General features: G+C 41.8%; 2 protein-coding genes across 2 annotated transcripts; one reads left to right on the top strand and one right to left on the bottom strand.

Annotated features, from left to right (window-relative positions):
* Window positions 1–4,595: 4,595 nt before the first annotated feature.
* LOC124299815 (52 kDa repressor of the inhibitor of the protein kinase-like) lies at window positions 4,596–6,316 on the bottom strand. Its single transcript, XM_046753191.1, is given in 3 exon segments — window positions 4,596–4,930; window positions 4,933–5,664; window positions 6,169–6,316. Coding segments are annotated over 3 exon segments (1,215 nt in total).
* A 9,640-nt stretch (window positions 6,317–15,956) lies between these two features.
* Window positions 15,957–18,484, top strand: LOC124299561 (uncharacterized). Its single transcript, XM_046752823.1, has 3 exons — window positions 15,957–16,027; window positions 16,814–17,459; window positions 17,558–18,484. Exons 1-3 carry the CDS (start codon window positions 15,957–15,959, stop codon window positions 18,482–18,484), a joined length of 1,644 nt encoding a protein of 547 aa, XP_046608779.1.
* Window positions 18,485–27,327: the final 8,843 nt, after the last annotated feature.

Genomic DNA, 27,327 nt, shown 5'->3' on the forward strand with positions numbered 1-27,327 from the left:
AATACCACTGAAATCCCTAAAACCAACGACAGTTCACTAAGTACTGATATGAGTCTAGGCAACTTGACGAATAAATTTGACATGACGTATTCAAAGGAAATCAAAATCGTCGTATCATCTGAAAAGTATCAGCTAATGAAACCTGTTCAAAAGCTGTATTCTGGCCGCATATTTTGGAAATTTAGGGAGGGTTGGACCTATATAATCGCTGAACGAATATGGCAACAACACAAGATAGATTGTGTTATTTCGTTCAAAAATAATATCGTTCACCCTAGTGCGAATGCCAAAGCTTATGCAAAGTTTGATGGCAAATGTTTAGAATGCCAATCCACCATCCACGGTATCTTACGTAACGAACCGGCCAAGGATGTCGATGTGGTATTTGAAGTCGAGATGAAAAATATTTTTCCAAAGCACCATTTAGGTGAGAAGAAACGACAACTACGAGGGGACAGACGTGAAAAAATAGCTACCCGTTTGATAGAGCAACGCAAAGCAGCGGTTACGTATCGCTACGAAGAAGCAAAGCGTTTAAAAAAATTTGGCGATACGGATCCCCAATACTCCCAAATAGAGAAGTCTTACGTAAGGCGAAAGAGCAGCAATTGCTGAAGATTCATGGCTTATGTTTTGGTAATCCGGCTTTGAACTTATACCATCATTCCAAAAATGGGAAACATGCAGGCTGTAACGATATTTTTAATTCAAAGTGCCCGCGAGGTTTTGCTTGACACAGCCATCTCGATCCACGCGTCAGGCGGGAGAAACGGCTGAACATTTTGAAGAGTCTACGGGAAGATGCCAAGGCAAACAGTCTAAAAATCCCTGTAGAATGTGCGTAGTCAATTATCAACGCATTCAAAAGTGAATTAACACCTCGGCATTGCTCATTAATCTCCGTCATTACAACAACCTGTGATTTGATCACAACGATAAAGCCTAAAAGAAGTCACGAAATTAACCGAAAAATCAATTTTAAAACTGTCGTGCATCGCTGGGTCAGCAGGAGGGAAACTTTCAAAAAGCCGTACACTTGAACCCCGTCGAAGAAGTCCCAACATCACTTACCAATCACATGAAGTAGCTGTTGACAAGTCTAAAGCAAAGGGATGAGTGATTTTTAACATATTTATGACTTATCAACTGTTTTAATTACCATCATAGACAATTTAATATCCCAGTGCGTGTTAATTCTGGCGTATTTTATTTTAATTTATTTGTGAATGTTTGAATGAATGTGTAATTTTTAATTATTTTGACTGTGGACAGGTTTTAAAGAGGTATTACATGTTATTTATATATTTAGTTATATTTAATCTCCATTTTATTTATATCTTATTTATATTCCCTTTAGATTTTATTGATCTTTTATTTATTTTTCACTCACGTTTTATTTACATTTCTTTTATATTTTATTTATATTAAATTTATTCAATGGAGAGTCAATGTCATATTTATCATCGTTCTCGTCATATTGTTTTGTAAACCTGTCCATCGAATTCACCTCTTTTTTTCTTTTATTTTAACGAAAAAAAAACAAGTAGTTACATTTGGCGCCCAACGTTCAGGCAAGAATTTGAGTCGCGTTAAGCCTTTAGGAATAACAACTTAGACATAGAATGACAAACATTGTTGATGGGTAAAAGTAATGCTAATATAATCGTTACTAGGTCGAGAGCAAAAACGCTTAGCCTGCACACTACCACCACACCGTTGACTATTGATAGACGTAGGAAGACGACTCAGTCTATTCCGTTAGACAAGGTCATGGAGGAAAAACTCAAACAGTTACAATTGGAGAAGGAGAAATTGGAAAGACTGAAAGATGATCTTAAAAAACAACAGGAGGATCTCCATTCTCGTAGTGAGTTGGCAAAACAAGTCAGCAAAAAGAAAAAGAAAGTCAAGCGCGCGTTTTAAATGAGCTACACAGAGGTTCATCGAGTCAACAGGTAGATACAACAACTCAATTGATAGGTGGATTGATGAATCATTTTCAATGTTCACAACTTGAGATTAAAGCCCCTAAATTCAGTGACGAAGAGAATCAAAACCCTTTAGAATTTTTAGCTGATTTAGAAAATTATTTTAATGTAAGTAACGTATCGAATGTACAGAAAGTATGGGTATTCAATAATTCGTTGATAGGTAGAGCCAAAGTATCGTTAGATTTAAATAAAGATGTGTGCGACACCTATGAAAATTTCAAAAAATATTTTAAATCAGAATTCTATTCGGCGCAGTATCAAGTTAAAGCAAAAAGTAAATGGGCTGCACGTAGATATAAATCACAAGAAGGTACGTTAAAAAGTTATTTGACAAAGCAAAGTAAGGAAGCTAAATATTTTGAGCCAAGGTTGTCGACATATGAAGTAAATTATGCGATAATACAACAAATGCCTTTTAGAATAAGAGACGTTTTAGCCACTGTAGATTTTGCTGATACCCAAGTCCTTTTACAAACCTTAGCCAATTTGGATAGTACAAACGACGAAAAAGAAAGTTCAAATAGATATCAAAATCAGAGTCACAAATTTAGTAACAATAGTGGTCAAATCTGGAATTTGAGTTATCAAGGAGGTAGGAATTATAAGCGACAAAAGATTGATAATCAACAACAGCAGTATCATCAAGCCATACCAAGAGCAAATTTTAATAATCAAATGGCATCACATAATTTTATATTACCAAACACTCAATTGCCACCACCAATAGCTAGTACTTCACGACATCCAGGCCAACGAACGTCTTACAATAATCAAGGTCAAACTTATCATCATTTAAACTAATCACTGATGCGATGAGCAGAGGTCCTACATTGTATCATGGTTATTATGACTTAGTAGAGGACCTAACAGGGAATATTGCAAATAAACCAAAACAACAACAAAAAAATGACAGTTCGAAATGTCCTCACTTATTAGTATCTACAGTGCCGGCGTAAGAGGGACTGACACCCTGGGCAAGAATATTTTGGCGCCCACTTAAGGTAGTTCTGGGGTACACGTATCAGCCAAAAGTTTCGACCGCAGCGTACAGTAAAACCCAAGTCTTATATGATGCCGTCGGTTAACAACTTTTGACAGAGCTAGTACACTCTGTGTGTCCTACACAATCACACCTCATGCATGGATAGGTCCCCTACACGCATAGAGCGCGGCGCTGTAATCGTGGCAACAGCGCAATTCTCTTATATATTTGTAGCTTCCACCGTGTATCAGTGTTTTACGAAATATTGTTAACAAAAGAGTGTGAAAATGTCATTACGAGTGAGATTCAAGGGTCGGTTTTTGAAGAAGATTTTGTTGGAGTTTGTAAGCCTTATAAACAATTATTAATGGTAAAGACTTTACTACCAACTTTAAAAGATTTGAAAGGCGTGATTTCCAACGAGATGATTAGAAAAATAGCAGGAGCCGGAATCCACTATGAAATTCTAAAAGAGATATATTTAAAAACCGGCGAAGTGGGAATAAAAAAATTATTATCCGAGAAAACGATCTCAAACAAACCAAAGGTTACACAAGCCACAAAAATTATCGATAAGGTTGTTGTGCACCTAAAAAATAAGCTTTGATTTCAATATAACTTGTTTATTTATTTAAAAAAAATATATTGTTGTTGTTTTAAATATTTTTCATCATTTGTTAGACACTCAATACATATTTGATTTATTGATGCATTTTATTTTATAAAGACACACAAATGTCGACCAAACATGGTTAACAAATGTCGTGTATATATATACACGTATGAATGAATGAAATAAATTTCATTTGTTGAGAGAAAACATTTATTTCAACTCGTTTCCGCAATTAATGAAACTCAGAAAAAAACACATTTCAAATTCCCGGAATTTACCGCGCGCCCACCAGATAGCCGCAGCGAACACTGTTGCCATTTCATCACAGCTGATTGTGTTTTCGTGGCGTGAATTCCGTGACGAATAAAATTAATACTTTTCGAGTGTCAATATCTCCGAAACTGAGTAGTGGAAAATTACCATTTTTTTTTTAAAGAATCGCACAATAGTACTGCATACACGTGCATTTTTATTCGAAAACGGTAAGTGGCGTTTAGCGCCTATAATAAAAAATCTGAGCAAAGTCTATCCGTTCACGTGTTAGGTATAGGCATCGCGTACAAAATAACCGATTTTTAATTGCAATTATCTCACAAACTACGTAGTGGATTGATTTAAAAATTTAGGAATCGCTTCATTAAGGTTGTTTCTACACCATATTGAAATTTCATGCAATCCGTAAGTCGATGAAAAAACTCCAGAACTACCTTAAGGAAATTAAAATCGACAGTTAATTTTTTTCTGAACCAATGTGAACGTGTATTAAGAATTCTATCTTTCCTTTAGCGTGACCCAGAGCTAACGACGTGGACGTAGAAAGTTATGTAGCTCCGCTTTTTTATTTTTTTTTGTTTTTTTATCATTTTTTTTTGTTGATTTTCTTTTTTTGTTATCCAAAATTTGTTTTTGCATGAATTTAATGCACATTTTATATTTTAATTACTCTTCGTTTTGATTTAATACTTTGTTAATTTTTGAATAACTTTCTTCCTCTTTTTTGTGCTGTTCTTTAGTAAAATTTTACTTTTCGAGCCTTTTTGTCAGCAAATACACGAATTAAACTAGAAAAATCCAATTGTTCAGCGATTTCATTTTCAATCGACAGAGTAGCCAGGTTAGAGAGTCTCGATTGAGAGGTTGTTGATCGGAGATACGTTTTTATTAATTTTAGTTCAGAAAAACTGCGTTCTCCACTTGCAACTGTAACCGGAATCGTTGCAAAAATCCGGAATGCAATCCATACATTTGGATAAAGTTCTTGAATATTCCGCTGTCGTATAAAGTTGAGAACATTTATACACGAAATATTCTCATCTGGGAGAAAAGGTTGCAAACTTATGAGCCGTCACAAAGTGCGTCTCCGTCGATATCGGAATTAGAACCAACAGTGAGTTTTTGCTGAAGATTGGCACATAATACTGCGAGTTGATTTTTTTCCGGAATTATTTTAATGTCGTGTAAAAATGACCACGTTTGCGAATAGTCTTTCAATTGCTGAAATCTTTCTTTTAATGACATTAAACCGACGTCCAGCAACTTGTTGAAGAATTCCACTTCGAATTTTTTCTCTGGAGATTCAATCGGCTCATCCGTAGCCATTTCACCATCCTGACGTCTTATACGTCGTAAACGTTTCGCAGGTGCAAACTCTGGTTTGGTTTGAAGCGCTTTTGCGAGATCGCTCGCAGTGCATAAAGCTTTTTTGAATCCGGTTTCTCCGTATTCTTCGAAGAAATTACAACAATTACCGAGCATTTCTGCAGATTTACCGAGATCGATATCTTTGGACTGCAGTGATTTGCTAACAACGTTTATTTGAAACAGAATTTCGTACCAAACCACCAAAGACACAATGAAACTGAAATCTTCCAGTTGCTCTGCTAATGTGCTTGCCTCATGTGAGGTGGTGTGACCGGTTTTTTCTGTTAAGTTAGCCAATGTCACTAAAGCATCATGAATTTCGCAAATTTGATAACGAACAGATTTTACGCTATTTATTTTGGCTTCCCAACGCGTATCGCTTAGCTTTTTCAAACTGTAGAGCTCCACGTGATCACTAAGTATTTTCCACCGATTCACTGAAGCAGAAAATAGCGTAAATAATCTTTGCAAAAGCCCGAACAACCTTACAGACTTGACTGACGATTTAGCAGCATCACACAGTACGAGATTGTAACTGTGGCAGCCACATGGCACATAAAAAGCCAAGGGATTTAAATCCAAAATTCTTTTTTGCACCCCAAGATTTTTTCCCTTCATATTCGCTCCATTGTCGTACCCCTGACCTCTACAATTCGCTATTTCAAGTCCGTGTTTGTTGAGAATACTTACAATGGCTTCGGTAAGTCCTGCACCTGTTGAATCATTTGCCGGGATGAACTCTATAAAATGCTCTTTGATAGCGACATTGGCATCTGTCAAATCTGCAAATCGAATTGTCAGGGAAAATTGTTCGACGTGACTTATGTCGGGAGTACAGTCCGCTATAATTGAATAATATTTAGCGTTTTTGACTCGCGAAATAATCTCAGACGTAACTTTTTCGCCCATCAGATCAATCAACTCGTTCTGGATATCCTTACCACAATAGTGATCAGAAATGCCGCCTGTTGTTGCCAGCTTCAAATGCTCCTCCATAACAGGATCGAATTTACCCAACGATTGTACCAATCCCAAGAACTTGCCATTGTTTGGTGTGTACAGTTTGCCTGAGCTACCTCTGAAGGCCATGTTATTTCCGGCCAGATAAATAACAATGTTCATTAAACGAGTCAAAACATTATTCCATCGCAAAGTTTCACGACTAATCAATTTTTGTTCATCGCAATCAATTGTGTTTCCTCTTTTCAACCTGATTTCTCTCTCAAACCACTGATGGTAGTACTTTTTATGCAGCGCGCTATTTTCGTGCATTTTTAGTATTTCAGACAAATGTTTCCAGTTATCAAAACCTTCGGATGTTAAATTCGATGTCGATTCACTGTTGAAAAGTCGACAGCAAAAACAGAAAACTCGATTTTTCGAAGGTGAATACACCAGCCAACGACGCGAGATTGTCTCATTATTTTGGAGTTTTCTGAAATACTGAGAACTTGTAAAATGACGACCGGATTCATCTTTCGTAAAGTTGGATCGCTGAACCTGCGTCGGACCGACAGTTATCAAATGGTCAACCATTTTATCATTCCGATTATCCGGCCAGTTCCCTACATCGGATAAATCCACTATTTGTGAATTTGCGTTTTCTAAATCATTTATAAATGATCGACAATCAGAATTCACGTCGCAAGTACCGTGATTATCGTGAGAGAGCTCGGATTCATTAGTTGTCCTATTTTCACCGTACTTGTCTTCGTTTTGGTTTTCGTTCGTTCCGAAAGATGTGGAAGGGTAAGATTTTTCTGCGACGGACTCTTGCTCTTTTTGCGATGTCGTTGAAATGTATTCTTCAATGTTCATTAATTTTTTCGATTTGAGAAACTCTTTTTCCTGTTCCCGTTTACATTTCCGATATTCCGCACCGGAAGGTTTTTTTTTTATCTTTTGATCCGACATTTTTCAAGAAATTGAGAAATCATCATGGGAATAACGTGGAATTGTAGTTAACTCAAAACAGTACAAGAACTACGGAAAAATTCACAATTGTGAATTGCGTAAAAAAATTTGAAAGAGAAATGCAGGAGTATTTTTGAATGGAGAAAAAAAGTAATGCAAGATTTGGGATATTCGAAAAACTATTTTGGAAAGGGCGGAAAGGCGATATCGCGGAGAGTTGTGTCCTCTGTAGCATTCAAAAGTTAAAATGTTAAGTAAACGGTCGGAGCCGTCAGTAGACTCGGTTTTTTCGCTGAATGCCGCTCGAGACGAGAGACCAAGGACCAAGTATACAAATCGGCGACCTCGCGCCCCGCTCTCGAACATTTAGCTATCCCCACCATCCACCACGCGTTCCAATTTGGTGGGGGGTGGGGGAAGTATCCCACATCTACCAATCGCCCCCCAAAATTTGGCGCCCTGGGCCGTCGCCCCATCGCGCCCCCCCCCCCCCCCCCCCCCCCCCCTAACGCCGGCACTGAGTATCTATCGGTGGACATACAGTACAAGCCCTAATAGATTCGGGTAGTCAACTAACTTGCATATGAGAAAATTTTTATAAAAAATTGTCGAGTCATTTGAAATTGACGAAACTACCAGTGTCAAATTTAAAAATATTTCCCGCATTTGGCGAAACTAGCGTAGGAATCAAAAAACAAATGCTTATTGATATGTGTGTTGAGCATCGAAGAATGACTTATGCATTTTTAGTCGTACCTAGGTTATCTGTCCATGTTATATTGGAAGACGATTGGTTAACATTGAATCAAGTTATATTAGATTATAACACCGGAACTATTGATATTAATGGACTTCGAGATGATAGTAATATTGTATCGTACAGTCGTGTTTCTTCGGAGAAATTTGGGTCTTCATGTGAAGATAATATTACACATATCCAATCGGTAAATCAAAATCAGTACAGGAAGAATCGAGAGGATAACAGTAATCATCACGTGAATCAATTGTCTGAGGAAAGGAATCATGAAGTTAATTTCAATTCTCTAGAGACTCATAACTTACCGAATTTATTTGAAAATGATAATATTGAGTTAAATGTGCTATTGATAATTTGTTTAATGTGCCACGTAATGCTAATGATAATATAATTGTTTGTGATTTAAATGCTTGTGAAAGAAATTCCGACGATGACACAGTTGATCAGTATGAAAATGCTGATGATGAGCTGTGGACTGTCGAGGATTCAGGGGGGTTTTCACGAAAACAGTTAGCAATTAGAACTTGTTCAGTGGAAATTCCAGTACAGTGTAATTTGAATGTAAGTCCGGAAGACCATAATTTCTTTGAGGATTTACGAATGATCGCGTTTCAACTAACGTTACAAGAGGATTATCAAAAAGAAGCCGTAATCAATTTAATTTTACATCATAAAGAACTTTTTTCTGAAAAACCAGGATGCACCAATATATATGAGCATAAGATAAGACTAATTAATGATAAGCCATTTATTCGTATGTCATATCCCATACCAATAGCATTGAAATCCGCCGTTGATTTGGAAATGCGAGAAATGTTGAGATCTGGAATTATCGAGCGATCGATAAGCCCATTTTGTAATCCCCTTCGTATCGTACAGAAGAAAGACAATCGTGTACGTATTTGTTTAGCTGGTCGTTATTTAAATGATATAATAGAATCTGACAACGAATCTTTATTGAAACCTTTAATTGCAGAAATTTTTCAAAAATATTTTGGAGTTGAATATTTCTCTAGTGTCGATCTAACACATGGATATTGGCAAATTCCACTGGAAAGAGAATCAAGACCGTATATCGCATTCTTGCATGGATCAACTCTGTATCAATTCTGTAGAATACCTTTCGGCTTAAAAACTGCTGGGTCAGGCTTTATTCGAGCGTTGAATATAGCATTTAATAACGATTTTACTACATTTTTAACACCATACGTAGATGATTTACTGGTAGCTTCGCATAATTTCAAACAACATGTAGAACATTTAGATTTAATATTCACTCGACTGAAACAATATAATTTCACTCTTCGATTACGAAAATCGATATTCTTTAGTAATACCCTACCATTTCTTGGATTTATTTTATCAACCGAAGGCGTATCTCCTGATCCCGAAAGACTTAAGATCATTAGAGACTTTGCACAACCTGAAAACAAAAAACAACTACAAAAATTTTTTGGCGTATGCAACTACTACCGACAATTTACTGTTCGATATGCAACTTATGTGGAACCATTTAGAAACTTATTGAGAGATGATACCGCATGGAATTGGACTGAAGAACATTCCCGAGCTTATACCGAAGTTAAAAATAATTTTATCAACACCGTGATCCTAAAACATTTTAATCCTAATAATCCGATAAAATTACAAACCGATGCTAGCGATAAAGGAATTTCAAGCATTCTTTACCAAACAAATGATCACGATGAACAAAATTTGATAGGTTTGGTTAGCAGATTTTTATCTAGTTATGAAATCCACTATACTACTGCCAAAAAAGAATTGCTAGCTATCGTTTATTCAGTTATTAAATTTAGATATTATCTAATTGGTCGAGAATTTGAAACAATAACTGATCATAAAGGACTCACATTTTTGAAGCAAACACCTTTTCTAAATGCCAGATTGATTAGATGGAGTCTCTTACTTCAACAATATTGTTTTAAGGTGAAATATTGCAAAGAAAAGGACAATATAGTAGCAGATTTCTTTAGTCGTAACCCAGATTGTAAATTTTATGACGAGACATCTAATGACAAGATAATCGCAGTGCTAACTTTATTTTTATCCCCAGAACTTTTAAATAATGACCAGTCGTCAAATCCACTAATACAATCAGTAACGATAGATATTGGATTACCAAAGCAGTTTAGACAAATTGAAAAATTACAGCGGGAGGATCCATTTTTAAAAAATAAGTTTAACTCGAGCGATCAAAACAACACTAATACTGCTTATGAAATTTATAATGACGTGTTGTTTATTAGCAATAAGAATAGTACCAAATGGAGAATCTGCATTCCTTATATTTTGACCAAAGAATTGGTTAGCTTGGTACATAATAGGTTAGGACACATTGATCTATACAGACGCTTTATTATTTAAAAGAATTTTATTATTGGCAAAAGATGGCAAAAGAGGTAAAAAAATTCGTGACGACTTGTGTTTTGTGTCAGCGTACAAAACATTTGAACTTTGCTATGGAAGGGGAATATCAATTTGTAAGATCCGATAAACCTGGAGATTTGGTTACTGTTGATTTTTATGGTCCCTTACCCCGATCAATTGGTGGAGTACAATATATTTTAGTTGCCCTTGATGCTTTTTCAAAATATGTCACATTATATCCTATGAAAAAAGCCGCTGCACAAATGAGCCTAAAGAAAATTATTGCTTGCTATATTCCCAAATTTGGAAAACCAAACCGCATACTCTCGGACAACGGAACACAATTTACATCTGGAAAGTGGAAAAATGGATTGGAACAACTAAATATCAAAGTTTGTTATTCGTCGATACGATATCTTTAGTCGAATCCTACCGAACGAGTTATGCGTGAACTTGGAAAATTTTTTAGAATCTATTGTGCAGAGCAACACACTAAATGGGCAAAATATATACCGACGATTGAAAGAATTTTGAATGTGACAATTCACCAAAGTACCGGATTTACCCCATATCAACTCCAGTATAATAAGAGCCATACCGACAAGATCCATCAATTGATTAAATTTCCTGATTCACAACCAACTAACGCAAATTTACAATTAGAATTAGCTAAAGAAAGATTAGTCAAAAATTTTCATAGAAGTCGTTCACAACAGAAAAATAAATCGAAAGTAGAACTTAAAATCAATGACTTGGTACTTATTAGAGTTCCCATGCAATCTAGTGCAATCGATAAAGTTACGCAGAAGTTGTTCCATCTTTTTCAAGGTCCTTATAAGATATCAAAAATTGTAGGTGTGAATGCGTATATTCTCGTCGACACTGACGATGAAAATAAGGTGAAGGGTACATACAATCGAACTATGTTACGTCGATATTATCAATCTACCTCTCAAATGACGAATTGTTCTACAATAAGGTAAATGCGAACCAACGTACTGTTTGATTGTTCCTTCATTGCTGCAGAAGATTTAGATGTAAGAGAACCTGACGAAATCTAAGATGAATATAGATTAAGAAATTTGTAAATAATTTTATGGTATGTTGTATGCAGTGTGAGTGGCCTAGTTTGTAAGAATAAATGTGACGAAAGTGAGTGTTTTTCACGAGTGATAACCCATCTCATGAAAAAAAGGGGGTAAATGTAACGATATTTTAAATTCAAAGTGCCCGCGAGGTTTTGCTTGACACAGCCATCTCGATCCAGGCGTCAGGCGGGAGAAACGGCTGAACATTTTGAAGAGTCTACGGGAAGATGCCAAGGCAAACAGTCTAAAATTCCCTGTGGAATGTGCGTAGTCAATTATCAACGCATTCAAAAGTGAATTAACACCTCGGCATTGCTCATTAATCTCCGTCATTACAACAACCTGTGATTTGATCACAACGATAAAGCCTAAAAGAAGTCACGAAATTAACCGAAAAATCAATTTTAAAACTGTCGTGCATCGCTGGGTCAGCAGGAGGGAAACTTTCAAAAAGCCGTACACTTGAACCCCGTCGAAGAAGTCCCAACATCATTTAACAATCACATGAAGGAGCTGTTGACAAGTCTAAAGCAAAGGGATGAGTGATTTTTAACATATTTATGACTTATCAACTGTTTTAATTACCATCATAGACAATTTAATATCCCAGTGCGTGTTAATTCTGGCGTATTTTATTTTAATTTATTTGTGAATGTTTGAATGAATGTGTAATTTTTAATTATTTTGACTGTGGACAGGTTTTAAAGAGGTATTACATGTTATTTATATATTTAGTTATATTTAATCTCCATTTTATTTATACCTTATTTATATTCCCTTTAGATTTTATTGATCTTTTATTTATTTTTCACTCACGTTTTATTTACATGTTATTTATATTTCTTTTATATTTTATTTATATTTCATTTATATTTTATTTATATTTAATTTATTCAATGGAGAGTCAATGTCATATTTATCATCGTTCTCGTCATATTGTTTTGTAAGCCTGTCCATCGAATTCACCTCTTTGTTTCTTTTATTTTAACAGAAAAAAAAAAAACAAGTATTTACAAGGCACTGTTCATAAAATAGGCCTTGAAAAATTCCATTGCATTAATTGGACGCCGCGCGCCGGAGCAACAGCAGATTTATACCGAACGCTGTAAAAAAAATTCTGACGTAATTTTCACTATTGCTGCGACTGGTGGGATTGCTAGACGAGAAGGAAAGCACGATCCGGCAATATTCTTATACCAGTGTATGGTCATTATCGATAAAGGTAGTGTTCCGGTATTTCAGATGATATCTGCGCATCAAACTGCTCTAGCAATAGGCTATTTCGTGTGGTATATCCTCACGAAAGGTGCACCTATTCCGTCGATCGTAGTAACAGATTTTGGATGGGCTCTTCTAATCGCAGTTGCCAAAGTCTTTGGTATGTGCTATGATCTTCAGGACTACTTGCAGAGATGCTATGGCGTTGCAGTACTACATCAAAGTACACTTCCAAAAACTTATATACGACTTGATGTGAGTCACTTAGTACACATGGTGAGTAGGTGGAAATGATTACATAGTAGAGGTCCCGCTTTTCGTAATTTCTACAAGCGTTGCGTAGCGCAGGCCTATCAGATGTCGGATCTAAGAACCCTGGCTGACTTCTTCGAAGCAGTACTCGTAGTCCCCTACGTCGGTTGTCACCTTGTCGTGGTGTAGGGGCTTGGCGGTCGCAATGAATCCAGTGGACCCAATGACTAGGGCTCCAAAGTCCCTCGGCAAAGGCGAGACTGGACGAGCGACTAACACTAAGCACAACCGGCCCAGCCTCCTGAGGTTGGGTGAGGGAATGGCGAGGGATGAATGGGAAGTGAATGAATAGGATGTGGTCGGGACCTCTGAGGATATTCCTCCGAGACTAGTCAAGGCCGGACTAGTAATCCGCCGACCAGGGCTGTAAAATATGTCTGTATCTTTCCTGTGGTTTCCTAGGAATCTGCAGGTTTGATGTGGGAAAACCGCTATTTGCAGCTGTCTGGAGCCAATCGGAGGGTTAAATCTTGGGCCTCGGGCGCATGTATGGAGGATTACCTGATCAGTATTTCCTTATACCCGAAGCTGGTAGGGTATTTCCGGCAGGTCTTACCCGAATGGGGGCCTACCCTGGCTCGGATCGACAGGGGAATCCCCCGGACGGAAGACCCTAAAGAGTAAAGGGGGGTGGGGGGGATCGCATGGATAGGGCTGACCACCCGACAAACTGAAAGCAGCTTCCGTGCGAGTACGGGGTTAGGGTTCTTTCCGGCGGGGACAGATGCTGCACCGCGGTGCAGCTGCCATGATGGCCGAACCGTCGTTAGACTTAAAACACTTAATATGTCTCAATCAAACAAAACAAACACAAACAAATGCAACCAAGATATGGAGTTCGAAGTTTTCGAGGCGGACCCCTTCGCGAGAAGGACCAGCCTCCGAAGGTCACTACCACCGCCCATGCGGACCAACAGGGTGGAGAACCAGACGAGGGAGCCAGCGCCAATCCAGACGCCGCTAGTCCTCGTCGACTTGGAGGCACCGAGAAAGGAGGCGAAGGCCGACGCGTCTGGACCGAAGGGAGCGATCCCCAAGGTCATGTCCAAAGAAAGGGCAAGGACGATGAGTTGCCCCAGCGCCACCAGCAGCGTTGCGGAGGTAAGCGGGAGGGACTGCCTGAAGTCCCTGATTGTCCTTCTCGAGGGCATGAAGGACTTTGCCCTTGCGCACAAAAATACCAACGTGGCGCTGAAGGAGGACACGGCAAAGGCAGCTATCATCGTCCGCCAGGTCGAAAGAGCCTGGAAGAAAATGGAGGAGGAGCTGGCAGCGGCCAAGGCTCCACGCGTGGCAGGGGACAAGGCCACCCAGACAGCGAGAGAACCTGGGCAACCATCGCAGCATCAACAACAGGCAACTGTTCAGGACGCGGCGACGTCGAAGAGGAAGGAGATTTCTCCATCCGCGGGGGTGGCGGAAAAAAGGCCGCGCCCCGAGGAGAAAGAGGAGGGAAGCAAGGAAGCCTGGAGCGAGGTGGTGAGGAGAGACCGCCCAAAGAGACCGACCAAACCCGCCACTACTGCCCCCCAGCTATCACAGCTGTCACAGCTATCACAGAAGACGCCAGCGGTGGCCCAGCCGAAGGGCCAGCGGAAGGGTGAGACCAAAAGGAAGCCGGTCCGCCCCGATGCGGTCTTAATAAAAGTAGCAAGCGGCAGTAACTACGCCAAAGTGCTCAAAAAGATCAAGGGGGGCGTGAACCCAGACAAGACCGGTGCCAATGTCACGGCGCACAGTGGTCCGAAAGCCCGAATTCTTGGCCAAAACTAATAACTCAAATATTTCTCAATGAAAATTGCTAGTATTACTATACCTAGAGTTTTTTTGGCTTGCTGGTTTCGAAAATGAATGCAAAAATGCGAAATTCAAAATGGCGGCCCCAAAATGGCGGATGTTTTTCGCGAAAAATGATACCAATTCGCTGAAATTCATACTAGTAATGTTTTTGGGGTCGCTGATTCCAAAAAAAAAAACAAAAATGCAAAATTCAAAATGGCGGCCATAAAATGGCGGATGTTTTTCGCGAAAAATGATATCAATTCGCTGAAATTCATACTAGTAATGTTTTTGGGGTCGCTGATTCCAAAAAAAAAAAACAAAAATGCAAAATTCGAAATGGCGGCCCCAAAATGGCGGATGTTTTTCGCGAAAAATGATACCAATTCGCTGAAATTCATACTAGTAATGTTTTTGGGGTCGCTGATTCCGAAAAAAAAACAAAAATGCAAAATTCAAAATGGCGGCCCCAAAATGGCGGATATTTTTCGCGAAAAATGATACCAATTCGCTGAAATTCATACTAGTAATGTTTTTGGGGTCGCTGATTCCGAAAAAAAGAACAAAAATGCAAAATTCAAAATGACGGCCCCAAAATGGCGGATGTTTTTCGCGAAAAATGATACCAATTCGCTGAAATTCATACTGGTAAAGTTTTTGGGGTCGCTGATTCTGAAAAAAAGAACAAAAATGCAAAATTCAAAATGGCGGCCCCAAAATGGCGGATGTTTTTCGCGAAAAATGATACCAATTCGCTGAAATTCATACTAGTAATGTTTTTGGGGTCGCCGATTCCGAAAACGAATGCAAAAATGCGAAATTAAAAATGGTGGACCGAAAATGGCGGGAATATTCCGTGAAAAATGATACAACTTTGTTAAAAGTGATATTTTGTAAATTAATTTCTTTAATTCTTACAGATTTTTTTCTTATAAAACAAAATAACATAATTTTTAAAGATACATACTAATCGCTATCTGAATACTCATCATCGACGTCGTTTTCATGAATGACGTTGTCTGCGTCGCCTTCTTCAAAACTAAACTTTTCATAACTTAGAAGCGCGATCGCTTCAGGAAACAAACTTTTTCCCATTTTGGGATGTGCCTTTCGCAAACTCGAAATAAGCGGGTCTGAAGAAGCTAGAAGTCGGAGAAATATATCTTCAATATTTTTTTCTCTCGAGCATTTTCGTGAGTAACGTTCGCAGTAATTCCGTACGTCTTTATTTCGCGACTCCTGAGCTTTTTCAGAGAGCTGTCCTATTGGCAAAATGGCTAATTCGACAATCCGTGGGCCATGCATAAGTACCTTATGTACAGTTGTGGACATACAATACCATGGGTATAATTCAACGAATCGATCAGCAGTCTCGTTGCAAATATTTTACTTACTTTCAATAATTTATAAATTAGAATTATTCACTTTCGTGATAATATTCAGTAGTGCGAGTCCAATGAAATTCAAATTGGACACTATGTAAATTACATCAGATACATTTGTAACAGTCCTCAGGTATATGTAAACAAAAGAAAAAGTCTGCATCGCCGCGCTACACTAATCCCACGAGGCGGGACACGAGGCTCCGACCGAGTCGACAAAACACTGCTTCAAAGAATGCTTATTTTTGACCAATGGAGCAAAAACGAGCAGGCGATGCCAACGGTTTCACATTCTCTATACTTTTTCACACTAGGAATTGTTGAGATCTCCGCAGGATCTCCGGGGATCATAACTAATTCTCTACAGATAGTAATGCAATTCAATGAAATAGGTTATTTTGCAGCACTCGTATTGCATCATTAATATCATCGCCATAAATTCCGAAACTTGGTTCTTTCACAAAATTTATGTAATTCACTTACCTTGAGGAATAATATCCATTTTGGTTGACTCGATTTTGATGCAAATTGAAAAAACTATAGCCTTTTTTATCCCGCGCTCAAAAGCGTGCACACACCACAGTCCCGCGCGAGTCTTGACAAAGGTCACTTTCGAGGGTTTACCACAGGCCATAGAATGAATATAAACATTTGTCCTTTTGGATTTCAAAGCTCCAATGATATCTATTGACAAATATGTGAAGCTTTACCTCGGATGATAACTTTCGGTTTTGGGGGTTTTGGCCAGGAATTCGGGCTTTCGGACCACTGTGGCGGCGGTAAAAAGGACTAGGGGGGGTGACGTCCTCCTAGAAGTGAAAGGCGTTAGCGGTGCCCGGGCTCTGAGCGAGGCGGTTAGGGGGGTTCTGGGGGGAGAGGCGAAGGTCTCGGCCCTGGAGCCGTCCATGGTCGTTGAGGTCAGAGACCTGGACGAGGTAACCACGGAGGGGGAAGTCAGGGCGGCCCTGTCGGAAGCCCTGAAGGCCCCTCTGGTGAAACTGATGAGGCTAAGGCCGGGTTTCCGGGTAACACAGACCGCGCTGTGCAAAATGCCAGAGCGGACTGCCCGGAAACTGGTCGCCCTAGCTAAGATCAAAATAGGGTGGACCGTCTGTTGGATTCGCGAGAGGATCGCGGTAGATCAGTGCCACCGGTGCCAAGGGTACGGGCACCACGCGGCACAGTGCCTTGGGCCCGACAACTCCAACGCCTGTAGGAAGTGGGGTACGGAGGGGCACAAGGAGAAGGAGTGCTGGGGATCTAGTCCGAGGTGCCTGACCTGCAAGAACCGGGGTCTGAGAGGATATCACTTTTCTGGGAGCGGCCGCTGCAGTTCGTTCAAGGAGGAGCTGCAGAAAGCTAAGCTCCGGCAGGGAAGGAGGGCCACCAGGAAGGTGAACAACAGCACACCAGCCACGCGGGAGACGGGCACGACGGGGGTTGCGGCAGTAATGCTCTCCCCCACCACGCTTGGTGTATCATTCGGGCGGAGGCTCGAGTTCCCCACCACAACATGCCAGGAGTGAGGAGGCATGCCACCACGGGACCCGGGGGCGGACCTGGAGTAGTGATACTCCAGGTAAACCTTAACCGGAGCCGTGCGGCCCAGGACCTGCTGACCCAGACCGCCGCTGCGCACGGGGCTGAGATACTGATAGTCTCGAAGCCCAGCAGCACGGAAAAGCAGGAAAACTGGGCGGTGGATACGAGGGGAGATGCTGCCATACTGGGGACGAAGAGGTTAGCCGGAAACCCGGAGCCGGGTGGCAAGGGCACCGGCTACGTCTGGGCGAGGGTAAGCGGGCTAACCATCTTCAGCTGCTACTACTCGCCTAACGAGGCCATCGAGGAATTTGAGCGGCAACTGGACGACCTCGAGGGCGCGGTCAGAGCGGTGGGCACCAAAACCCTTGTGGCTGGCGACTTTAACGCGAAGTCGCCAAACTGGGGGTCAAGCAAGTGGGACAAGAGGGGTCGGGTGGTCGCGGACTTCCTGGCCAGGCTAGACCTCATTCCTGTAAACGGGGGTACAGCCCCAACGTGGCAAAGGGCCAGCACGGGAGCCACGTCGGTAATCGACCTGACGGCAGGAACCCCAGGGGTGGCGGCTGAAGTGACGGGGTGGCGTGTTCTGGACGACAAAAGCCTGAGCGACCACCACTATATTAATATGACGTGGAAGCCCAGTGACAGGTCGCACGCTCGAACACCTGGCAGCATCAAGAAAGGATGGGTGGTGAGGAAGCTGGACAAGGACGCGATGTCGAGCTTCCTCAGAAGGGAAAAGGAGCAGCGCAGCGCGGACGCAGCAGGAAACGAGATAGACGTCCTGATGACCACCGTGGTAAAGGCCTGTGATGCGGGGATGCCCAAAAAGGAGACCACCCAAGGGCAAAACCGCAACGCACTAGTGGAATGAGAAGATCGCGTCCCTCAGATCCCAGTGTGTCAGGGCCAGAAGGCAGGAGCAACGGCGGAGGGCAAGAGGGGAAACCACCACAGCAACCGGCGCATACAAAGCGGCAAGGAAGGCCCTTCGGGATGAGATAAAGGCCAGTAAAGCCAGATGTTGGGAAGAGCTCCTCAGGACGGTCGACGAGGACCCCTGGGGCTACCTTATAAGTTAGTATCCCGGAAATTAGGTGGTTCCAGGCAACCGGACGACCCAGAGGTAGTGGAAAGGGCCCTTCACGAGCTCTTCGCAATCCACGCCCACTTCGAAAGGCCTAGCCGGGCAGAGCCCGCAAAGGACCCGCCGCAACCGTTGACGGAAGCGGAGCTGGTCGAAGCCGCCAGGAAGATCAGTAGGGGAAAAGCCCCTGGTCCCGATGGGATCCCCAACGAGGCTATAATGGTGGCGGTCGATGTCGACCCGGGACTATTCCTGAGGGGCGACAACGCCTGCCTAGCGAGCGGTACCTTCCACAATCAGTGGAAGAGACAAAGGCTAGTTCTACTACCTGAGGGACAAACCAAGGCGGGGATAGCGCAAAAGTACCGGCCGATCAGTCTGATCGACATCACCGGGAAACTGCTCGAACGGCTGATCTACGCCAGGCTGAGGGCGGCGCTGGATGCATCTGGCGGACTTGCAGACAACCAGTATGGGTTCAGGAAGAGCAGGTCGACCGTGCAGGCGATCACGGAAGTGGTGGAGATCGCCAGCAAAGCTAGCTGGAGGTGAGGCCGCTCCTCAACTCCCTGCTTGATGGCACTTCTGGATGTCAGAAACGCCTTCAACGCGGTGGGGCATGGTGTCATTCTAGAGGCAATGGAAAGGAGACAAGGCATACCAACGTACCTCCTTCAGCTGGTCGGGAGCTACCTGGAGAACAGGCGGCTTCTGTACCACACGAGCGAGGGAAAAAAGGAGCGTCTCCTGTCGGCTGGCGTTCCACAGGGGTTCGTCCTCGGCCCCCTACTGTGGAACATCGTGTACGACGACCTGCTCCGAATGACCCTACCCGACGGAGTGAAGGCGATCGGCTTCGCGGACGATGTGGCTCTTGTGGTAACGGCAAGAACCCCTGAGCTGCTGGAACTGAAGACCACGGAGGCCATCGAGTCTGCCCTAAGCTGGCTGACGGACAGAGGCCTGAACCTGGCGGAGCAAAAGACCGATATCGTGGTTCTCACCCGACGCCACAAGCTAAGGGTGAACCAGATCAATGTCAAGGAGCACAGGGTTAAACCGGTAGCCAGTGCCAAGTACCTAGGCGTTATTATCGACGCCAAACTGAACTTTGCCGACCACATCCGGAGCGCGGCGGACAAGGCCAAGAGGGTGGCAAGCATGATAGGGAGGCTAATGCCCAACGTAGGTGGTCCGGCCTACACCAGGAGGAGGCTGCTGGCCAGCGTCACATATTCCGTGGCGCTCTACGGCGCCCCGGTGTGGGCAGACGCCCTCGAGATCGCCCGGAACAGGGCGAGGCTAGCAGCGGCGGGGAGGACCTGTGCCCTCAGGGTAGTCTCCGGGTACCGCACGATATCAACAGCAGCCGTGATGGTGCTCGCCAGCCTGATCCCTCTCCACTTCCTGGCGAAGGAGCGAAAAGCAATCTCGACAGCGGAGGCCGAGGGAAGACTGGGCAAGGCCGCAAGAAACCGGCTTAGAAAAGAGGTGAGGGAGAGGACCTTAATCGAGTGGGACAAGGAATGGTCGGAAGAGGAGAGCGGGGCATGGACAAGGAAAGCCATACCCTCAGTGGTACCCTGGGTGGACAGAAGGTTCGGCCAGATGGACTTTCATCTCACCCAGGGCCTCACGGGCCCTGATGCTTCGGTGAGTACCTCAAACGAATAGGTAAGGAGGTAACACCGAGGTGCCATCACTGCAGCCGCCCCAACGATGATGCAGACCATACCTGGTTCCACTGCCCGGCTTGGGGGGAACTCAGGGAGGAAATGAGGAAGACCACGGGACAAGTCGAAGGCATCGCTGAATTGGCCAAGGCGATGCTGGAGAGCCCGGAAAAATGGAACGCGGTCGCCCAGTTTATAGGCCGGGTGCTGCGAGAGAAGGAAGAGGCCGAAAGGACGAGGAGACAAGGAGGCCAACCCGGACGACAAGCCAGGCAGGTGACCAGACTAGTAGGCAGGCTGGGGGGGGGGGGGGGGGGGGCCGCCGGGTGCGCGTGTGATCTATCATACGCACACACCGTGTGCTTCCGCAGCGGCGGCCTGCTGAAGGACCTGAAGGACCAGAAGGAACACGAAACAGGGCACCCAGAGATAGGTGGTATCGACGCCACTTTGAGGAGGGTGGAAGACTTGGCGGCCGACCACGCGGCCAGACAGATCAGACGAGGGAAGCCCCGGCCTCCGGCGACCAGGCCAGTGGGGGAGGGAGCGACGGTCCGGATGACCTACGGTGATGTAAATTACCTGGGTAATAATCGGGCCATCCTCTACCTAAAGAGACGGTATGGGGGGACCCAGCAGCTGGTCAACTCAACCAGCCCGCTGAAAATGCAACCCCCCTGGCGTGACGCAGTGGTGCTGGACGGGATAGTGTTCACTGCCGGCTGCTAATGTGGCAGCTCGGCGGAGCATGAACGAATGTTCCCGCACTATCGCACCATCGTTGAGGATGTGGTCACCAGGTCTGACTGGAGGCTGACAAGGAAGGTCAGGCTAAGCAGTACGACCGGTAGGGGACAAGGCCACTACAAAAGCGCGAGCAGCATGCTGGTGAGGAGTGACGGCAGGGATACTAATCCGAAGGGATTGCAAGGGACAGGAGTGACAAGTGACCGACTTAAGTGACAATGCGAAAAATACCAAAACAATTAATTAAATGGTATAGCGAAATGTGATATAAATTTAAGTGACTCAAGTTGCGACAGGTGCGAGCAGGCTGGCGCGAAACAAAACAATGCGTCAGCGAATTCCGCGCCAGCAGTGGGCCAAGCCCACAGTGAAGCGAAACTGGAACATGCCGAAGCGGAACGCTTGTGTCAGCAAAATTCCGTGCCGGCGGGCCACAGGCTGCGGCAAGCAGGAGACCTGACTACGCTCGGAGCAGCATTATATAATAAGTGACGTAGAGATTAAGGTTATAGTAAACCAACGTGTTGCGAGTGCTAACACATACTGTCTAACATAGGCTGAAGCGCTATTGCGCGGGGGTGGGAAATAGTATAAAGTATACTAACATGATGCGCTATTGCGTTATAGGTAAACTAAGGTAGTATAAGGAATGCTAACGCAAAATTAATAAACGCAACTGCGTTAGCAGGTAGCAGGTAGTTAGTTAAGTAGGTAAATAAGCATGAGCTGGGTCGGAACTGCTGTGACAGCAGATTCCGCGAGCCGGCAGCAAGACACGCTGTGCGTGTGGGCGAGAAGCCAGGAGAACAGGCCGGTCACAGGGACGAGGTGAAGTAATGCGAAAGCGGTTCCGCCTCGTCCTGGGTGATGAGCGGCGGAGGGGTTTTAGCCGGTAAAAATCCGGCACTATCCGATGACATCCACCTGAACAACCGGATGTCTTTTGAAGATTTCCCCTTCACCGCTGAAAAAAAAAAGTACTCGTAGTATCTTTGAGCGAATTCATTGGTTATACGAATAATAACGTGGCAGTACATTCTGAAATACGAATACAATTGATAAACGATGTGATACGTGGCACATCTCTTGACGAAGAAGATCACTGCGATGGACTGGCTAATGAAGGCTGCCAAGAAAAAGACGATCAAGATAGAGACGATGATTCACAGAACGATCATGCTTCCGATACTGATTGGAAAATGTGGGCGGATACAATTTAACGCACCGCACAAAATCTTGCTGAACAATCGAAAAGCGGAAGTATAATAAACGGTTGCAACGATCCTGAATTCGCCAAGCAATTCAAAAAACAACTTATGCCCTACGCATCGCTGTGGACCGGTGTAATGCGACCTCACTTCAAACGGGGTCAAATTATTGCTACATCTTCTGCCATAGAAGCAGAGATTGTTGACATGAAAAGATCGTTGAAAGGCATCCTACCAACTCGCCCCGATAAATTCGTTTTACAACATATTAACGAGCGTCCAGATGGTAAGATAAAGCTTGCATCAAACGAGGGCGATAGGATAACAATTAGCGACCAGAACCGAGGGCAATCAAAGAAAAAATCAGACCTACCTGCTAACATTTATTCTTCTGCGAGCGAATTCGAAGAATCTGATTTCAGTAAAAATAAAGATCATGGCACTGATTTCTTATCTGAGATTGATGGGAGTCATATTATTTCGAAACAACAACTTGTCAACCATTCAGTGACAGTTGGATCGGACACAAATGCAATAGAATCTACGAACAGTCTTGTAGGGAATGCTTGAACATTCACTATCGATGAAAACCGCCAGACCAGCACGCCTATTGAATTTAAGGGGTTAGGTGGGTTTCAAGATTTCAAAAAATCGAATTTTTTTTTTTTTGCTTATCTTATAATTGAATATGTTGAGAATATTCCTTTGAAATTTTAAAACGATCCAAGTCATATTCTAAGAGATTTAGCCTTTGGATGTTTCACCCATCAGGCTGTAACCAAGCGTGACGCAGGTATATGGAGGTTGTCTGCTGCAAATCAAGAAAAAGAATTAACGTGTGATGAAAATAATGTTGAAGATACGACAGATGTTACCGTGTCAGGTGATGGCACGTGGAAAAAACGTGGGTTTGCATCATTATACGGTGTAAGTACGATGATTGGCTACTATTCTGGAAATCTTCAATCGCGTTTTTCTCGAAACTACATTTTTGAAATCGGTAGTCACGATTTCTCGAAAACTTATGAACCGATCTCTTTCAAATTTTGCACACTTCTTCAAAGTAACATTATCTCGTGCTTGAACGAAGGAATTTTTTTTTTCTATTCCAAGTAATATTTCAAGGCCATGAAGGGTGCAAATTTTACTTAAAATAAGGGTTTTTTGTTTTCAACGCCGCCAAAAATGTAATTTTTGTTTTTTTTTTTTCCTTCGTCCAAGCACGAGTTTTAAACATCTACTAACAGAGAATTTTTGGTTTTTGCATTTCAGATGAATCTGTCATGAGTTATCCTGACTACGCCGAGAGAACTTTTTTTGAGGGGTCATAGCAGACGACGTGTCCACGCCTTAATTTTCAATATTTTTCAATGAAAATTTCACAAACTACTTATAAAATATGTATCTCTTATGTGTTAAATTGATGGAATGAAATATTCTGTTGATTAAATAAAGAAAAATTCATAAAAATGTACGTATTTTGAGCTTTTGAAACCCACCTAACCCCTTAAGCAGTGGTATATTAACGAAAATTGGGGAAATGAAGCTGAAAAAATTCATATGGATAAGATAACTGATGAAGAACCCATTCCCAAAAAAAGATACAAGCAGACATGTCTCGACAAATGCCCAGTATGGGGCTACATTAAGGACATACGCAATCCACAGCTACCAATGTTTCAAAATGGTCTTCTGAAAGGTTGCATGACTATCAAAAAGAAAAGCATTTCTGTCATTAGAACATGTCCTTTAAATTCGATATTCCAAGTAATTTTGAGTGGTATTGCGTGTCACAAGAGTTACCACTATGAAATTGCCTCATCCTCAAGTCCTATCATTCAATTGGCTCTCACAGTGCTGAAAAAGAAGAAAATCAATGCCAAACATTACGTGGAAAGAGCTAATATTCTGTTGGAATTGAACTTGTTTGAAGATGCAAAGATCTTGTTCACTAGGACAATAACGCGTCTAGATGCTCATTGCAATGTTAGCCACTTGGCCGATTACCTTTTTGCTCAACAGCCAAGTTGTACTAAAAATTCTTCATGTTGCGGCTATCAAAACAGTCATCCTTGCGTTACAATCTCTGTTAACGTTGATATATTGTTGAACGACGGATTTCATATGATGCAAGAAGCTATCGATGATGCTTTGGTGACAAGAAGAACCTGCATAAAGTGCAAAAATATTCTGGAGGATCAATTCGTGTACAGCCCGCATATACTGCTGGACCTGTCAGTTATAACTGATGAAAATTATGAGGCAAGAAAATAGTACATGACGATACGAGTGCGCAAAGTAGGTCGTTCGGGATTACCTACGTGCGCACGAGTATCGTATACTATTTTTCCTATTAAGCTGCGCAAAGTTCGACCACTACAATTATTTTGAATAATTGAAACGTATATAACGGTAGCGTTGGGGCGCTGGGACGGGGGGGGGGGGTTCGGGGGGGCGAAGCCCCCCCGCCCCAAAAAAACTAATTATAGAACTGTTATAAATTTATTAAATTAAGAAAAATCTGATTTATTTATTATTTTCGATTATTATTACTATTTATCGTAACGTTACAATTTACAAAATGAAACGGTATATTTTTTAATGACTCTGATGTGGTTATAGATACATTTTTAATGGCTTCTGGTGCCTGATTTGTTTGATTATTTCCAATATCAAGTCTGTTTCTACAATTTTCATACGACTCTTTAGGAGTTTCAGGAATCACTGTTACTTTTGGGGTATCAGTACATACATGAGCATTTTCAGACGGATTTGGATACAACGTATTATCAAAAATTTATGATTCTTCATTTTCTGCTATACTCGTATGTTCGTTGAGTTTCAAGCGCTTCGAATTCTTCGATCCGGACGGTATAGCACTTTCAATACAATGACCGATTGCTTTTTTGTTCTGCATGAAATCTTCAATATATCCTTCTGCGACTGTGTTCGATTTCCACCCGCCGTGTCTTTTCAAAACTGTTATATCTGCTCCTGCGTCAACTAGTATCGTAGCAGACGATCTTCGAAACGTATGACCCGTATAGAGTTCAGGATTTTCTATTTGAAGATATTTTGCAATTTTTTGAGGTACGCCTCCAACCGTATTAATGCCAAGAGGCTGTAACACACATTTTCCTGCTCTATATGTCAAAAAGAATCTGTTTGTTTTGGAGTTGTTTGGGCGTTTTTCCATATACTTTTTCACTATTTTGTAAAATTCACCTACTACCGTAAATCTTCTCACAATTTTAGTATTTGTTATTTGCAACGTTACGAACAAAAAAGTACCATGATATTTTACGTCATTCATACATAAGTTAGACAGTTCTTCCCTTCGACAAGCATCGGAAATTTCCATTACTAGTAACGCCTATTAACGTAGTAGTCCGGTGTCACGACCGAAATTGAGACGTTTTTTCATGATTTTTTTTTAAAAAGTAAATGAAATGCTATCGTTTTAAAGTTTTTACATGTTTTTATTGGTGTTTTGAAGTATATAAAAAAATTTTTTTAAAGTTAATTTTACATTAATTTGTTTAAAATTTTTGACGTCAATATGGAGTCCTCAAAGAAAAGATGAGTTGGTTCGGGGAAACACACAGCCTTCCAAAGTCATCTGAAATAAAAAATTCAAAGAGATTATTATTCTGTAGACTTCATTTTAGGTCCCGAACCTTAAATATACATAAAAATAAAAAAACAAAAACAAAATGGCGGACTTGTGAAAAAAGTTCTCAAAATCTAATTTTTTTTCTTCATAAATTGTTTAAATAAAATAGTTTATAATTGAAAAATTAAATGTTTTAAAGGTTCGGCATCTAGATATGTGTGTCTAGAATAACGGGTTAAATTTTTAGCTAAATCGGTTGAATAGTTTTGAGTCAGTGATTCCCCGAACTTTCGAAAACATGGTTTTGAGAAAAACGCTTTTAAAGTTTTGACAACAGATTTTTTTCAATAAAATTATACTTACATTAATCAGCTATGCCTGGTGCATAGAGCAGTCCTTCCGTTTCCTCAAAGTTGTCATTTTCAGCAGCTTTTAGAGCTCTACGTAAAGTTCTGGCTTCTTTGGAGTTGGCTTTTTAAGCACAATATTAGCAACAGATTTGACACCGACGCTTTCATACACACGATTTCATACACACTACGGCGCGCTCTCTTATTTTAGCTATAACTTTAAGAATAATTAAAATTTATGTCTGAAATTTTTATAGCATATTTTTAAGATGTTTTTCTTCCGAAAAATGTAAAAAAAAAAAATCGATTTTTTGAACCCGTCACACCGGGCTACTACCTTGAAGAGATTATATCAAGTTTTCTAATAACAAAACGAATTTTACGTGTGACGCAATCAATTTCGAAGAATTTTTAGACTTCTGAGCTTGATTTTTTCAATTCACGACAAGTGTCGCTATACAGAAATTAATATACATGTATGTATACATGCCTTCATTACAAGATACTCTGTATCTGGTGCTTCTTTAAGAAATTTGGACACATCAGCTGTGGTGAATACGTTGGATTTTTTGGGTTTATACCCCGAGTTGTTCTTGTTTAGCAATCCTAGCAATTGTGTATATGTACTGATATGGATATTATCATATGCTTTCATAGTAGTTTTTAGCATAGAATATCTAGCCCATAGTGTCGATGGAGCGCGCTGCGTAGACATTTCATTAAAATACACAAGTAAAACAGTTTCGGCGAATGACGTTGTCTTCTTTGTGCTGCGCCATTTTTTGAATTCGTTGTACACTTTTGTGTACTTTTGTTTGGAAATGTTCGGCAATGAATTTAATGCTATTTCCTTCGCTGCAGCGAGCATTTCAGCTGGCACATCATTAGACATATCCTCACCCTCGCTATCCGTATCACTTTGTACATTATTCATAGTTATTCACTCACACTTGTTCTTCCTAAAGAGCGGATGCGAAGCGACTGATACTTCGACGTTCGTTGACCGTATTAAGAAAACGGCAGAATACAAAACACAGAA

Source organism: Neodiprion virginianus, chromosome 3 (genome assembly GCF_021901495.1).
Source record: "Neodiprion virginianus isolate iyNeoVirg1 chromosome 3, iyNeoVirg1.1, whole genome shotgun sequence".
Taxonomy (NCBI): domain Eukaryota; kingdom Metazoa; phylum Arthropoda; class Insecta; order Hymenoptera; family Diprionidae; genus Neodiprion; species Neodiprion virginianus.

Excerpts from the sequence above, each read along its gene's own strand:
- LOC124299561 (XM_046752823.1), top strand. The coding sequence starts at position 15,957 with ATGGCTAATTCGACAATCCGTGGGCCATGCATAAGTACCTTATGTACA. Across the intron at positions 16,028-16,813 it reads GTGGACATACAATACCATGG|GAATTCGGGCTTTCGGACCA; the intron begins GTATAATTCAAC and ends GGTTTTGGCCAG. Across the intron at positions 17,460-17,557 it reads GAAGGAGGGCCACCAGGAAG|GCTCGAGTTCCCCACCACAA; the intron begins GTGAACAACAGC and ends ATTCGGGCGGAG.